The 13,816-nt window shown below is 40.0% G+C and overlaps 1 protein-coding gene across 5 annotated transcripts in view; it reads left to right on the top strand.

Annotated features, from left to right (window-relative positions):
* Positions 1 to 8,521, top strand: part of LOC132766447 (protein FAM240B-like) — a 32,297-nt gene extending 23,776 nt beyond the window's left edge. For all 5 annotated transcript variants that reach the window (XM_067465581.1, XM_067465582.1, XM_060760825.2 and 2 more), the window contains 2 exons: positions 1,223 to 1,365; positions 8,035 to 8,521. In XM_067465581.1, the coding sequence (XP_067321682.1) occupies positions 1,226 to 1,365; positions 8,035 to 8,119 (225 nt within the window). In that variant the 5' untranslated portion in view covers positions 1,223 to 1,225 and the 3' untranslated portion in view covers positions 8,120 to 8,521. The remainder of the gene's footprint in view (positions 1 to 1,222; positions 1,366 to 8,034) is intronic.
* The last annotated feature ends 5,295 nt before the right edge of the window (positions 8,522 to 13,816 follow it).

Raw genomic sequence — 13,816 nt, 5'->3', positions numbered from 1 at the left:
CATGCCAAATTGCATTAATTATGCAATGCATATATGCATCCATTATTTATGCAATGTATAAGGCCCCCTGATTGTGCAGCAGGTTAAACTACTGAGCTGCTGAACTTGCTGACTTATGGCAATCCTAACATGAACATGCGCCTGGTGGTGCAGCGGTTTAAACTGCTGAGCTCCTGAATGTGCTGACCGAAAGGTTGGCAGTTTGAATCTGGGGAGCAGGGTGAGCTCCTGCTGTTAGCCTCAGCTTCTGCCAACCCCTTCATGGGAAGGTAATGGCACTCAATGCAGTCATGCTGGCCACATGACCTAGGAGGTGTCTACGAACAATGCCAGCTCTTCAGCTTAGAAATGGAGATGAGCATCACCCCACAGAGTTGGACACAACTAGAATTAATGTCAGGGGAAACCTTTACCTTTACCTTATGCACCCATAGAGTAGGAAAGTGGACATTTTTTTTCCAGATCCTTGGAGTTTAAGAACTTTGATACCCAACATCATCAAACCTTAATGTCTGTTATAGCTGAGTCTAAACATTGTAATAGAGTGAAAAGGATGATTGTAGAAGTCTGATTTGTTGTGCAATTTCAAGTCTTTTTTGACCTAGCGGGCCCTGATATACCATGATCAAGCGGGGAATTGAACCCTGGTCTCCAGAGTCCTAGTCCAACGCTCAAATCATTATGGCATTCTGGATCTCACATTCTTGTTATCTTTTTAAAAAAATAAATTATACAAATTGGGGTTTTCATTCCAGATATTGAAGAAGTCTGAGAGAATGTGCATATGTGCCAGAGATACATTGACTGATAAGTATTGCAGTCCTCTAAAGAACAGAAAATTAGATTGTTAGTAATCCACAGTAATTGATATCTTGGCAATGCCTTGAAAATGTCATTGCTACTTTCCCATTACTTCCCTTAATCTACAGATGCCACAAAATGTCTTCATTAATATGCCAAAGTGAGAGCAATAACTTTATCCTGTGTTTTGATCTAAAAGGTCACAGCAACAATTATATGGAAGTGACAGATATTTTTCTCACAGACACTGCTAGGTGAACAATTACAGTCTCCAAGTGTTGGAGCTTTATGAATGAAAAGCTCGTTCATTTTTCTGAAATCTGCATTGCAAAGTAGGGCAACAGCACAAAGTTTATTAAGGGACAGAAAGTTCTTCCAAATTGTAATCTGTGTGTATGTGAGCTGCCTTTTCTATTTTCAGAACATGAACAGTCCATATTTTCGCCACGAAGTTCTGGCTTGTGAGACTGGTGAGCTGAAAAACTTCTGGGAAAAGACAATTGAGAAGCAAACTCAACATTCTGAAGCAGAAAAAGACCGTAAAAAAAGAAGCGCACTGACAAAGTAGGTCCATAATTTTATTATTTGGCGTTTCATGTAATAAGGTTTTAAAACTTGTACTGGAGAAGATATATTGCAGTGGTAGAAGTGGATGGACGTAAATGAGAATCTAAAAAAGGGCTTTCTTACAGCAAAGAAACCAGTGCCCATTGACAGAATTGGGTCTAAATGAGGCAATGTAAGGGTCTGGAAATCAAACCTGATAAGTAGAATTAGTGGAAAGAGCTGGATAATTTTAACCTACAGAAGAGAAGATCAAAGATTGTTGTCGTTGTATGCCTTCTCCAATTTATGGTGTCCCTTAGGCAAACCTGTCATGGGGCTTTCTGGGGACCTATCTACACTGCCATATAATACAGTTTCAGAATGGCATAGCCAAGGTCTTAAACTTGGCATAGCCAAGGTCACCCAGTGGATTTCCATGGCTGAGTGTGGAACTGAACCCTGGCTCCAGACCACTACATCATATTGTAATTGCTTTGTACTCTCATTGGCAATCATGACACTATAGCCCTGACTATCAAATGGCACCCTAGAGCACCTTAAAAACATACCCGTCACTTGGAACAATTGGAGATCTGCTCTGCTCTGTATATGTGTAAATGGCATTGCATTTTGCCTTTGTGATGCCACCCTGAGTCCCCTTCGGAGTGAGAAGGGCGGGGTACAAGTGTGGCAAATAAATAAATAAATAAATAAATAAATAAATAAATGATTTTTACAGTAAAGTTGAATCCTAGTCTTCACAAGTTGGATCAATCAGGTCTGCTGTAGTGTAACATAGTGCAAGTCTCCGGCACTGGGAAGAGTTGAAACAAAAAATTTCCAACGTCCCCTTCAACTGATGCTCCTCAGACTTAATTCCTGAGATGTTATTGGTCTGCAATTAGCAAAAGCCTTAGCCATGGTAGCAGATGGTCAGGAAACCTTGGAATTGTAAACTGAAGAATGATGAGCCAAGTTTGGGAGTAAGCATTTTAAAGGGACCCAGCCAAGAGACTTTTTTTCATGGAAGTGGGGGGGGGGTGTCGAAAGATGTCATACACAATCAATTTAAAAAGCACCCCTTTAAAACCTAGGCCACAATCATGTAAAGGGAGGTGTAACTTCAAGACATTACAATGATAGTCTTATGTCCAACCTCACCAATCCCCACTTTTTCTTAGCTGCAGCCCTTCCAAATACAACAATTTCTTGGTTGATTGTTATGCCAGAAATAGACAAGCATCCAGCTATTTTCCAGCAGCAACAGGTTTCTGTTGGGACACCCAGAGTTTTCTGGGGATACCAGGTAATGATGTTATTGCTACTGGAATACCGGAAAATAGCTGGACATTTGACTACTTCTCCCCCTGCTTTCCACCGATTAGGGAATGTCTGAATTTAAAGAGCTGTAGCTGAGAAAGGTTTTGGTAACTGATGATTCCAACTTACACAATGATAAAAAAAATGAGGTCACAGTAGTATAAGTAATATGTACTCCCATAATTCACCAATAGGATTCCAGTCCAATATCAAACATAAACTCATTTCATATTACTAAAAGCCTATGAAATGCATTAGTTTGCTTTAAGTTGACAGATGACTTGAAGGCATACACATTGGTGTCACAATCATTCCTATATATCAAGGGTGGCGAGTAAACCTGAAAGATTGATGAAAAGAAATACCTCAATAAATTGGATTAGCAAGACATTCCTTTCCTCTTTCCTTTCACTCTCTTCAAACTTGTTACCATACGTCCATTTGCAGGATACAGGAAGAGGCTTGTGGGCCATGGTAGCTGGGGGATTTGAATGGTTTGAGTCCAAAACAAAAAAAAACTTGAGTTGTTTGCAAAATGGGGTTGGCAAGAAGGAAGTAATACTCCATTAAATACAACCAGAGAGAGAAACATAATGTGTGAGGTCATAAAGCCTTCTCCACAGTGGCATCCCAGCTGGCACCCCTTGAAAGCCTGATTGACCCCAGCATTAGTTCCATTCCAGCATTACATTAAAACCTGGCTTTTTATTAACGTCTCTGGGACCTAATGATTTTATCCAGATCTAGTTTTATAACATTTTAAAGTTATAAATTATGCAGTTGTTTCATATGTTTTTATTGTTTTAGATTCTACATCATTTGAACAGAACTGAATGTTAAAAAAAACATTCTGGAGATTTTACATATACAGGGTGGAATAGAGCTGCTGTATATATTTTAATTTATTTTTAAAGAAGGGAGGCCATAGATTTTAAGGCATGAGTGGTTAGTTACATATTTTTCAACTATGACTCTAATAATTCCTCACCATTTAAATGGTGGCTAGTAGCATATTGTATTCTGCTTTGCTCTAGAAGATTTCAGGCACCATCTTAAAATCAAAATGCTTGTTTTCAAAATGATTTTTAAAAACGTCTCCAAAAACTCTTAAACTGTATTTCTAAACCTCACCTCTGAGCATGTAAATCCAATGGAATGCATGAAACCAAATGTGCCTGGAAGCTGTTCTTATTTTTCAGGACACCAATCCATTAATTATCCTTCACAGAGTCAGTTTCAAAATGCAGCTACAACCTTTCTTGGCCACGCAGTCCCACAGAGAAACACAATAAATGTATTGAGTGACTGCACTTGACAGGTCCAAAATGGCAACAGTTCATATTATCATGCCAGCAACTACTTCCAAAGGAATACCTACAGATTTTTATCAACGAATACACAGATCACACAAAATCCAATTACTAGTTCCAAGTAGTGTTGACTTACTCAATCAGTGAGATTATATTTACAGTTGAGAGAAACATGGGAAATCAGTGGAATTTACACATGAATTATGTAAGTGTTTGATTACAATTCAACAGCCTGATATAGTTGGTTTGAGTATTGGACTGAGACCCCTGGAACATAAGGATTTGAGTGAACTTTGGGTTTTTATTCAGCCCACAATATTGAGAGCCAGTGTGGCATAGAAGTTTGAGTGCTTGACTGCGATTCTGGGAAATCAGGATTCAAATGCTCATTCAGACTTGAAAACCCACTCAGTGAACTCAGCAGAAAGCGTTTTGCTAGTTATTTCTTCCGAAATAGAGCCTGCAGTACCTGGAATTCATTGGTGGTCTTCCATCCAAACCAGGGTTGACCTCTCCAAAATCAGGCAGGATTTGGTACTGTTAGGATATTTAGATCCCTGAATCTGATAATCCCAACTAAAGTGGAAATTGTTTGTAGTTGCTTTGTGCCTTCAGGTTAAAGCCAATGTATGGAGGTTTTATTACAGTCTTTTCTTATTCATAAGAGATTTGCTCTTGCTTTCCTCTAAAACTGAAAGTGTGTAAGATAATAAATTATTGCCACCTGACTTTTGAGAGCCAATTTAATATAGGGGTTTGAACATTGGACTGCTATTTTGAAGACCAGGATACAAATCCCTCCTCAGCCATATAATAATAATAATAATAATAATAATAATAATAATAATAATAATAGCAACAACAACAACAAAAAAAAACTTTATTCTTATATCCCACCACCATCTTCCCAAAGGGACTAAAAACAAACATAAAAGTGAACACAATATTAAATACAATAAAATAAAACACATGCAGATATAAAAACATCAATTCAGACTCAATCAAGCTGTGATCTAACCATGGAAACTTAATGGTTGACCTTGGGCAAGTCACACTCTCTCAGGGCGCTTCCACATAGTACCTATAATTTGAGAGATAACAGGTTAAAAAGGGGTGGCCAGATGATGTTTGTGCTAAATGCACAATCAGTTGCACCAACTGAGGGAAAAACCTATTCAAAGGGGTCTTCCTTTATCCCGGTTTCAGGTGTAACTCTGCAGTCATGTAAAGTTTGGGATTTCCCTCTTTACCCCCTGTGGAGACTGCTTCCTGCCAGTTGCAGTTTTTTAAAGCCTGAAACAGCTGATCAGCTGTTTGGACTCTCACAGAGACACAGCTGATTTCCAACTGGTTTAAAGAGAGGAGAAGCAGAGAGCCATTAGCCATCTCTGAAAGTGCTTATTTTAAATTTTCTAATATTAAATAAGCAATTGGGGAAAGAGGGGAATTTGTTGGTAGTTTTTGTTGTTGTTGTTGTTTTAAAAAAAGTCTTGTCATTATGTGTGTATATGCACACATAAGAATCTCTCCATATTTGTATTAGGATATTTGCATGTACACATATAAGTATCAGTGCATTTGAGTGATTTTTAAAAAAACTGTAAAAATTGCATCTTGTTGCTATTTGCATCTTTATTGTTTATTACCTTATTTCCTTCCTCCATGGTGATTCTTTCCTGTGCAGGTGTTTGTAGGAGAAATTTCGGGGATTTTTTCCTGGATCTTTTCCTTTTCTTTTTCAGGTGGTCTGATCCTGGGGATGACTCTTCTTCACTGCTACCCTCTAAGGCGGGATCCATTCCTGCATTAGGTGTCTTGGGATCTTTTCCATTCCCTTCCACTTGGGAGTTCTGGTTTTCACTCTGTCGTAATTCTGCCCAAAATGCCCTTGCCTTTGGTTCTGATGTTAACCAATGCTTTGTGCCATTCCACGTTGTCATTATCCCCTCTGGGTTTTCCCACCTGAAACGGATGTTGCGTTCCTTGAGCTCCTCTGTCAAAAAGTGGTATCTCTTCCTCTTTTCCAAAGTTGTTATGGGAAACTCTTTTAGAATTACTACTTTACTGTCCCTGTATAGTATTGGTTGTCTGGAGCTTTCTCTTAGTACTTCATCTCTGGCGCTTCTCTTAATGAATTGCACCAGGATGTCACGGGGGGCTTGATGTTTAGTGGCATACCTAGAGTTGACTCTGAAGACCCGGTCCACAATCCTATTCGATTCTTCTGTTGTTGTTTTGCACAGGGTCGATATTAGGCCTAGAATGATCTCTTTTGTGTTTTCATTCCCGTCCTCCTTGATGTTTCGGAATCTCAGTTGAAATTCTTTTTCTCGAAAATCTTGCCTCTCCAGGTGAGTTGTGAGGGAGGAGATTGTCCCTTCCATCGTTTTTATCTTCTTTTTTAGATCCACCTGTGACTCTCTAAAACTTTCGTTTTCTTTTTGGAGATCTCGATTTTCTTCCTTCAGTCTGGATAGTTCTTCTTTAACTCCGTTCATCTCATTCTTTAAAGCAAGGTGGAATTCCTCTTTAATGTCCCTCTTCATGCCTTTTAGTTCTTCTTTAAGTGTAGCGATTTGTTTTTCCTGGTTTTCTTGGTTGTTTTTCACCGTTAGGTGGAGTTTTGATATTTCTGTTAAGACGTCTCGGATATTGGGTTCTTTTAGTTCCTCTGGCAGGTTGTCTTTTTTCCCTGATCCTTTCTTTTCTCTTTCTTTCTCTATTTTCTTCTGCGTGGACATTTTGGCTTGAGGTGGCGCTTGAGTCAAATATGGGTGGGGGGGGTTGGGAAGGGCGTTCGATGATAATTTGAGGGCTGTTAAGCTCAAGGAGTTTCCTCCTGTCTTACCTTTAGGTAGACTTCATTCCCTTCTGCTCCTTTCCCGTTGAGCTCCTTTGGACGCTTATCCTTCCCCCTCGAGACCCCATTTGGGATTAGATCAAGCAATGGCAAACTTCAGCCCTCCAGGTGTGTTAGGATTGTGGGAGTTAAAATCCAAAAAAACCTGGAGGGCTGAAGTTTGCCATTGCCTCAGTCAGATCCATAGTTTAAAAAAACAGTGCTCTAAAGCAGGGGTCCTCAAACTAAGGCCCGAGGGCCGGATACCACCCTCCTGGGTCATTTACCTGACCCTTGCTCAAGATCAACCTAAGTGTGAAATGACTTGAAAGCACACAACAACAACCCTATCTCGTCAGCAAAAGCAGGCCCACATTTCCCATTGAAATACTAATACGTTTATATTTGTTTAAATTGTTCTTGATTTTAATTATTGTATTTTAAGTGTTTTTTGCACTACAAATTAGATATGTGCAGTGTGCATAGAAATTCATTCATGCTTTTTTCAAATTATAATCCTGCCCTCCAACAGTTTGAGGGACTGTGACTTGGCCCTCTGTTTAAAAAGTTTAAGGACCCCTGCTCTAAAGGATATTGCACATCGCAGTCACAAATACAATATACAGTGGTCCCTCACTTATTGCGGGTGTTACATTCCTGGACCACCTGCAATAAGTTAAATTCCACAATGTAGGGATGCCCCATCACCTTCCCTCCTCACCCTCCTCACCTTCCTCTTCCTCATCACCACATGTGGCCTCTTGCCACTGCTTGGGCCCCACAATGCCTCCTCAGTCGCGGGGCCCAAGCGGTAGCAAGAGGCCCCATGTGGCAATGAGGAGGAGGAAGTCAAAGGTAAGGAGGGTGAGGGGACAGCTCTTCTTCCCCCCTCCCTCACCCTCCTTACCTTCCTCCTCTTCGCCGCCTGGGGTCTCTTGCTGCGATGCTGCATGGGGCCCAAGTAGCAGCAAGCGGCTCCAGGCAGCAAAGAGGAGGAGAAAGAGGAAGGAAAGGAGGGCAAAATTATTTTTTAAAAATGCTAAACAGTGAGTCTGTGATAAATGGACAGCAAAGGAGTGAGGGACCACTGTAGTCAGAATGTTAAAGAGACCCCTTGTGAATGTAGCCAACCAGCAGTGAAATGAAGACTTTATTGACCATCAAATTTCTTCCTGCTAAGCAATGCAAATGCTAACCAAATACCTCTCTCCCAATTAGACTCAGACAAGAATGGAAAGAAAGGCTGGAAAAAAGGCTGAAGATGCTGGAAGAACAGGATGAGAATGAAGAAGCCCATAACTGATCATCACGTACATCTGTGTTTGACAGAAATATTGCCATAAGCTAAATTGATAGATAAAAGTTTGTGTTGAGGCAAAGTCCTAAAGTATGGCTTGTTTTCATTCAGAAACTTCACTGAGTTTGTGTAGGAAATCCATGCACTGTAGATACTGCTTTTTGAGTGCGTCTTTGAATATTTGAATCCATCAAGGGGCTAGTACAGTCACCCTTTATATTCCTCTTGAAAGCTTTCTTGGCACTATATCATACGTTCCTAATTGGCAATTTATTGTTGATATTATGGATATTAGATTTGTAATATAAATTGTCCTGTTTTTTTTTTCAGGCACTTCCAATGTTATGTTGTTTTGCAGCTTTTCATCAATTATGTAGAGCCACAAATAAATTTACTAGATAAATAAAACATCAATGTTTTGTGAATTGCTAACAGTTTAGAGTCAAAGAATGTCTAAATGACATTCAGTTCAAACAGAGTTAGCACCTCTCCATAGTTGCCACAGGGCTCAATACACAGCCTTGTTTCTCTTACAGGATTGACTTTTCAAGTGCTTATACATTCCATATTTCATATATACATTTAAAATATGGGTCAAAAAACTATGAAAATGTCTTGGTCTTGTTAATCTAACAGTTATTCCCATGACTTTAATGGATTAGCTTGCATGAATTGTCAGGGCCATCCCAAGCATTTTTGGTGCCTCAGGCAAAGACAAGATGCTCCTCTGTCTTTCCTTGTACAGAAGTACAATGTACCAGCCTGATATTTGAATTTGATTTGAAACAAGACTCAAATTTACGAATTTTGTTAGAGAATTTTATTACAGACAAGACAAAACAACACACCTGAGAGCAGCAAGTAGTTTAGAAGATGGGAAGCAGGCCGCATGACACACTGAACTCTATTTCCAACAGAGAAGAGTGTTTATCTCACTCTGGCTGAGTGCTGGCCCTCCTAGAGAAATTTTGCAAGGTGAAACAAGACTGCTTTTGGATTCTGCTGGAGTTGCTCTTCTCAAAACTGAGAATTCTTTTCAGGGGAAGGCCAATGGAAGCTCCTTGACTCTCCTGGTCTTGGGCCAATGCACCAGCTGAACTTCCCTCTGTAGACCCAGGCTGAAGACAGGAACAGCCCTGTAGATATTCTGCCTCTTCACACACACTGCTGGAACCAGCCAGTATCACTGGGGATCATACCAATACTGGCAGCACCCATCCAAGGGGCATGGAAATCTGTCACCCCACACTGTCCCAGATTCCCCCCACCTCATCACATGTAGGGAAACCTGTTTAAGCCGGTTCAACCATCTTTCCCAATGGAAAGACAGGGAGCTTCCCATTGTGAACAACCAGCATTTTTTTGGCAATGGCAGGGCTTTTTTCCAGCTCAGCCTCACAGCCTCCCAGAAATACTTCTACAGGCCATTGGACTCCGTGGAAAAACTTGCAAATACCTGTCATCACCACCAAAAATAAGCCCATGTGAAGAGGCCAATTGTCAATCGAATGCATTAAGAAATAAGACCTTTTTTTTGTTGTATCAGGAGCGACTTGAGAAACTGCAAGTCACTTCTGGTGTGAGAGAATTGGCAGTCTGCAAGGACGTTGCCCAGGGGACGCCTGGATGAGTTGATGTTTTTATCATCCTTGTGGGAGGCTTCTCTCATGTCTCTGCATGAGGAGCTGGAGCTGATAGAGGAAGCCCCACCGCCTCTCCCCGGATTCGAACCTGCAACCTGTCGGTCTTCAGTCCTGCCGGCACAGGGGTTTAACCTGTGAAATAAGACTACTATAAGGGATGGCAAATAGGACACTCATTGTCACATTGAAGGAATGACATTGTCCAGCATTTCCAAGCAGAATACACAAGGAGCCTCAACTGACATTTTCTGAGATACTTAGAAAGTTGTCTGTGATCTTTGGTCTCTAATTACCATTTCATGCAAATGAGCAATATTTAAAATAAGGCCAAAATCTTTTTTGAAATTAGTGGAGTTCCAGCAGCACAGTTGAGCTGGAGGACTGGGAGGATACAGGAGTGCAACAGAGTGAAGGCACGGGGAAGCTTTCCCTGCACACACTTCCATAACCACTCATTAGTTATTTCGATTGGGAGTACCTCTATATAAAGGTAGCATTTGGCTGATGTTTAGCAGCCAGGGAAAAGTCTTCTACAAGGAGTAAAAGTTACCTCCTTGTGTAATGTAAAAAAAATGCAATTATGCTACTTAACCAGCAGCTTTATCAGAATAAGTAATCAAAACCAGTATGGCATTTGTCATCTGTCCTGATGAACATGTGCCTGTGAAAATATGCCCCAAGAGACATCTCCCCTTAGTCTTCCCTGACATTCCCTCATAAGACTATTTATGTAGCATATCTTTCTGTACCATGAATATCTGAAAGCCCTCTAAGCTGTGATGGATAGAACTATAAAACAGTTTTCTTTTCAAGTTACCAGCAAATAATTAGCTGATGTTCTCAAACTGTTTTTTAATGCTTCTTGTGCAGATATGAAAGACCTCTATAGTCATCTTTTGAGGTACATAATTCACTATTCCCTTTGTCTCACAGAAAGGAAAACTTCAATAAAGGGTTTAGAATTTTTAGAAACTCAGTATGAACCAGACTAATAGTTAGAACTCACAAATTCACATTTCAAAGCCTTATTTGTTAGAAAACACCCAGGTTCCCCTCATTCATATTTTCCCCGCCTTGCCCCTGTTAAAATGTATGTTGAGTTTTCCTATTACAAACAAGATACTTGTACAATATTAAAACATATAAACCTGGGGAAAGTGTCATGAATTTTAACATGATTTTCTGTATTACTGAACATTCGGCATCCATTAGTTTATGTAGCTTTTCATAGCCAAAGGCATTTGCCAAATATTGAATGGTAGATGGGGTAGCAAAGAAGAGGAGGAGGGAAAGCTGAAGCAAGATGGGATTTGGATTGCCAGATTAAACAGCATGATGTTTCTTCTCCAAGTCTCACACCAAGTGGAGAAATCTTAGAGCAAGAGCAGTGTCCTGAAAATAAATGTTATCAAGAGGTTGTTTGTGTAACGATGTTGATCCTGTTGCTTCAAACAATTATTGTAGACTCTCCAGGGAGTCCTCCTGGCCAACTTCTCCACTTTCTCCTACCCTATCACAACCAGGAATTTCTGCCTCAGGTTCCAAAACATTTATCCATTATAGTATTCACCTAATCTTAACGCAAAGTGTGATACAACATATGTGATGCACTTCACGTATCAGTATGGCTTAGGACAATGCAAGGGCAAGACAGAACAAGATCATTTGTTGCTTTATCTGCTTTAGATAGGAAGGGATTATAAATGTGATTTCCATATTATACTTGGCACTTCATACCCACAAATTTTGCATCCAAGGAATCAACCAACCACAGCTTGACAATATCACACACACTAAACAAATTCCTACAGGCAAGCCTTGATTTGCCATTTTATATAAGAGGTACCAGTTTACCAAATCATTGTATATAATGGGACTGCAGCATCCATGGATATTGGAAGCCAGAGAAGCTCCCAGAACCAAATCCCAGCAGATACCAAGACCTACAGTAGAAAAGCTATTGGACACTGGGGATAGGATCAAATGGATTGCAAAAAAAAAAAAAGGTTCAAACAATTAATGAAATAATGCTCAAATTCCCATGATTAAATCTCCACAATCCATATGTTTTTACCTTACAATTTACACCTAGCAACAGTGGAAGAGGATTGAGATGCTAAAAAGAAAGTGGAAAATCTTTTAATTAACACATTTTCACATTTTCTTTATGTGAACACAGCAAACATTTTTTATTGCTGGATTTAGTTCCATTTTCATTTTTGCCATGAAACTCACTTTTAATGTCTGTAAGAATTATTTTGGATCCACTTTCTACAGAACATTATCTATATTTATACACATACCAAAATCCTAAATTCAATTTCTCTCCTTTTTTTTCCAGGGGTGATCTGGTGAGCAGTTTTATAAATTACTCACAGCAAAAGTGTGCATTCCCCAGTAATAAATACAATTTAAGATCAATCAAAGCTAAACTTCAAGTATAAAATGCCAAGAAAGTAACTAAATCAGAAGAAGAAACATTACTCAATAAAATCAAAGGCAAATTGGAAAGACAGGACTATAAATCTTTCATTCATTGTGAAGGTCTTTATAAAGAAAAAGTATCAAAGAAAGCAAAGACAAAACTTGCAGTCTTTTTTAAAAAAAAAACATATACAAACCTGAAAACAGATATCCCAAAGCAGCATACGATCACAGCTTTGTGGTCTGCCGCAGTTGCAGTCTTGTGATCAAAGACCAATACTCTCAGGATCACAGTGAACTATATCTGCACAGCAACCCTTTCTTCCAAACTTGTAAAACCTGAAGCTAGTGCTGAGTCTTATAAAAAGAAAGTCAGATGTGCAACCATATGAAAATATGGCATCACTCCCCCAGCCATTGTCTTTGTTGCCTGAACCGGTGACAAAGCTTATGATATTTTATATTCTCAGGTAACGTTGACTCCTGTTTGTCAAGTGTTAATCAACATTTTTCAATTTACAAATCCCATGGATGTAGGCAGGATCCTTGGACAGATGAGAGCCAGCACATGCATGTTAGGTCCTTGCCACTCTTGGCTTCTTGAAAAAAAATCAGAGGAAGGCAAACTGAATCAATAGAAGGAATGGTCAATACCTCACTATATAAACACATGAAAGAAAACAGTTGTAATTCTGCTGCTGGAAAAAGGCACCCCCAGATCCCATAGTACTGGATAACAATGGCATAGTTCTAATATTACACTTCTAGACAAGATACTATTATCTATATCTAGTTCAATCTCATTTTAGGCCAGCTGTGAGAAAGGAAAGCCTGGTTACTGGCAGATATAATCATAGAGTTGGAAGAGACCTCATGGGCCATCCAGTCCAATCTCCTGCCAAGAAGCAGGAATATTGCATTCAAAGCACCCCTGACAGATGGCCATCCAGCCTCTGTTTAAAAGCTTCCAAAGAAGGAGCCTCCACCACACTCCAGGGCAGAGAGTCCCACTGCTGAACAGCTCTCACAGTCAGGAAGTTCTTCCTCATGTTCAGATGGAATCTCCTTTCTTGTAGTTTGAAGCCATTCTTCCGCGTCCTAGTCTCCAAGGAAGCAGAAAACAAGTTTGCTTCCTCCTCCCTGTGACTTCCTCTCACATATTTATACATGGCTATAATATCTCCTCTCAGTCTTCTCTTCTTCAGGCTAAACATGCCCAGCTCCTTAAGCTGCTCCTCATAGGGCTTGTTTTCCAGACCCTTGATCATTTTAGTCACCTTCCTCTGGACACATTCCAGCTTGTCAATATCTCTCTTCAATTGTGGTGCCCAGAATTGGACACAATATTCCAGGTGTGCTCTAACCAAGGCAGAATAGAGGGGCAGCATTACTTCCCTAGATCTAGACACTATGCTCCTATTGATGCAGGCCAAAATCCCGTTGGCTTTTTTTGCCGCCACATCACATTGTTGGCTCATGTTTAACTTGTCCACAAGAACTCCAAGATCTTTTTCACACATACTGCTCTCAAGCCAGGCATCCCCCATTCTGTATCTTTGAAGAGTCTCCCTGTGTACATTTACAGTGACTATTTATCCTGAAAGGCAGACAAATCACCTCTGTAGCAGCTGAACAA

This window comes from Anolis sagrei, chromosome 2 (genome assembly GCF_037176765.1).
Source record: "Anolis sagrei isolate rAnoSag1 chromosome 2, rAnoSag1.mat, whole genome shotgun sequence".
NCBI lineage: Eukaryota > Metazoa > Chordata > Lepidosauria > Squamata > Dactyloidae > Anolis > Anolis sagrei.
The sequence above is the reverse complement of the archived record's forward strand: the minus strand, read 5'-3'. Positions and strand labels throughout refer to the sequence as shown.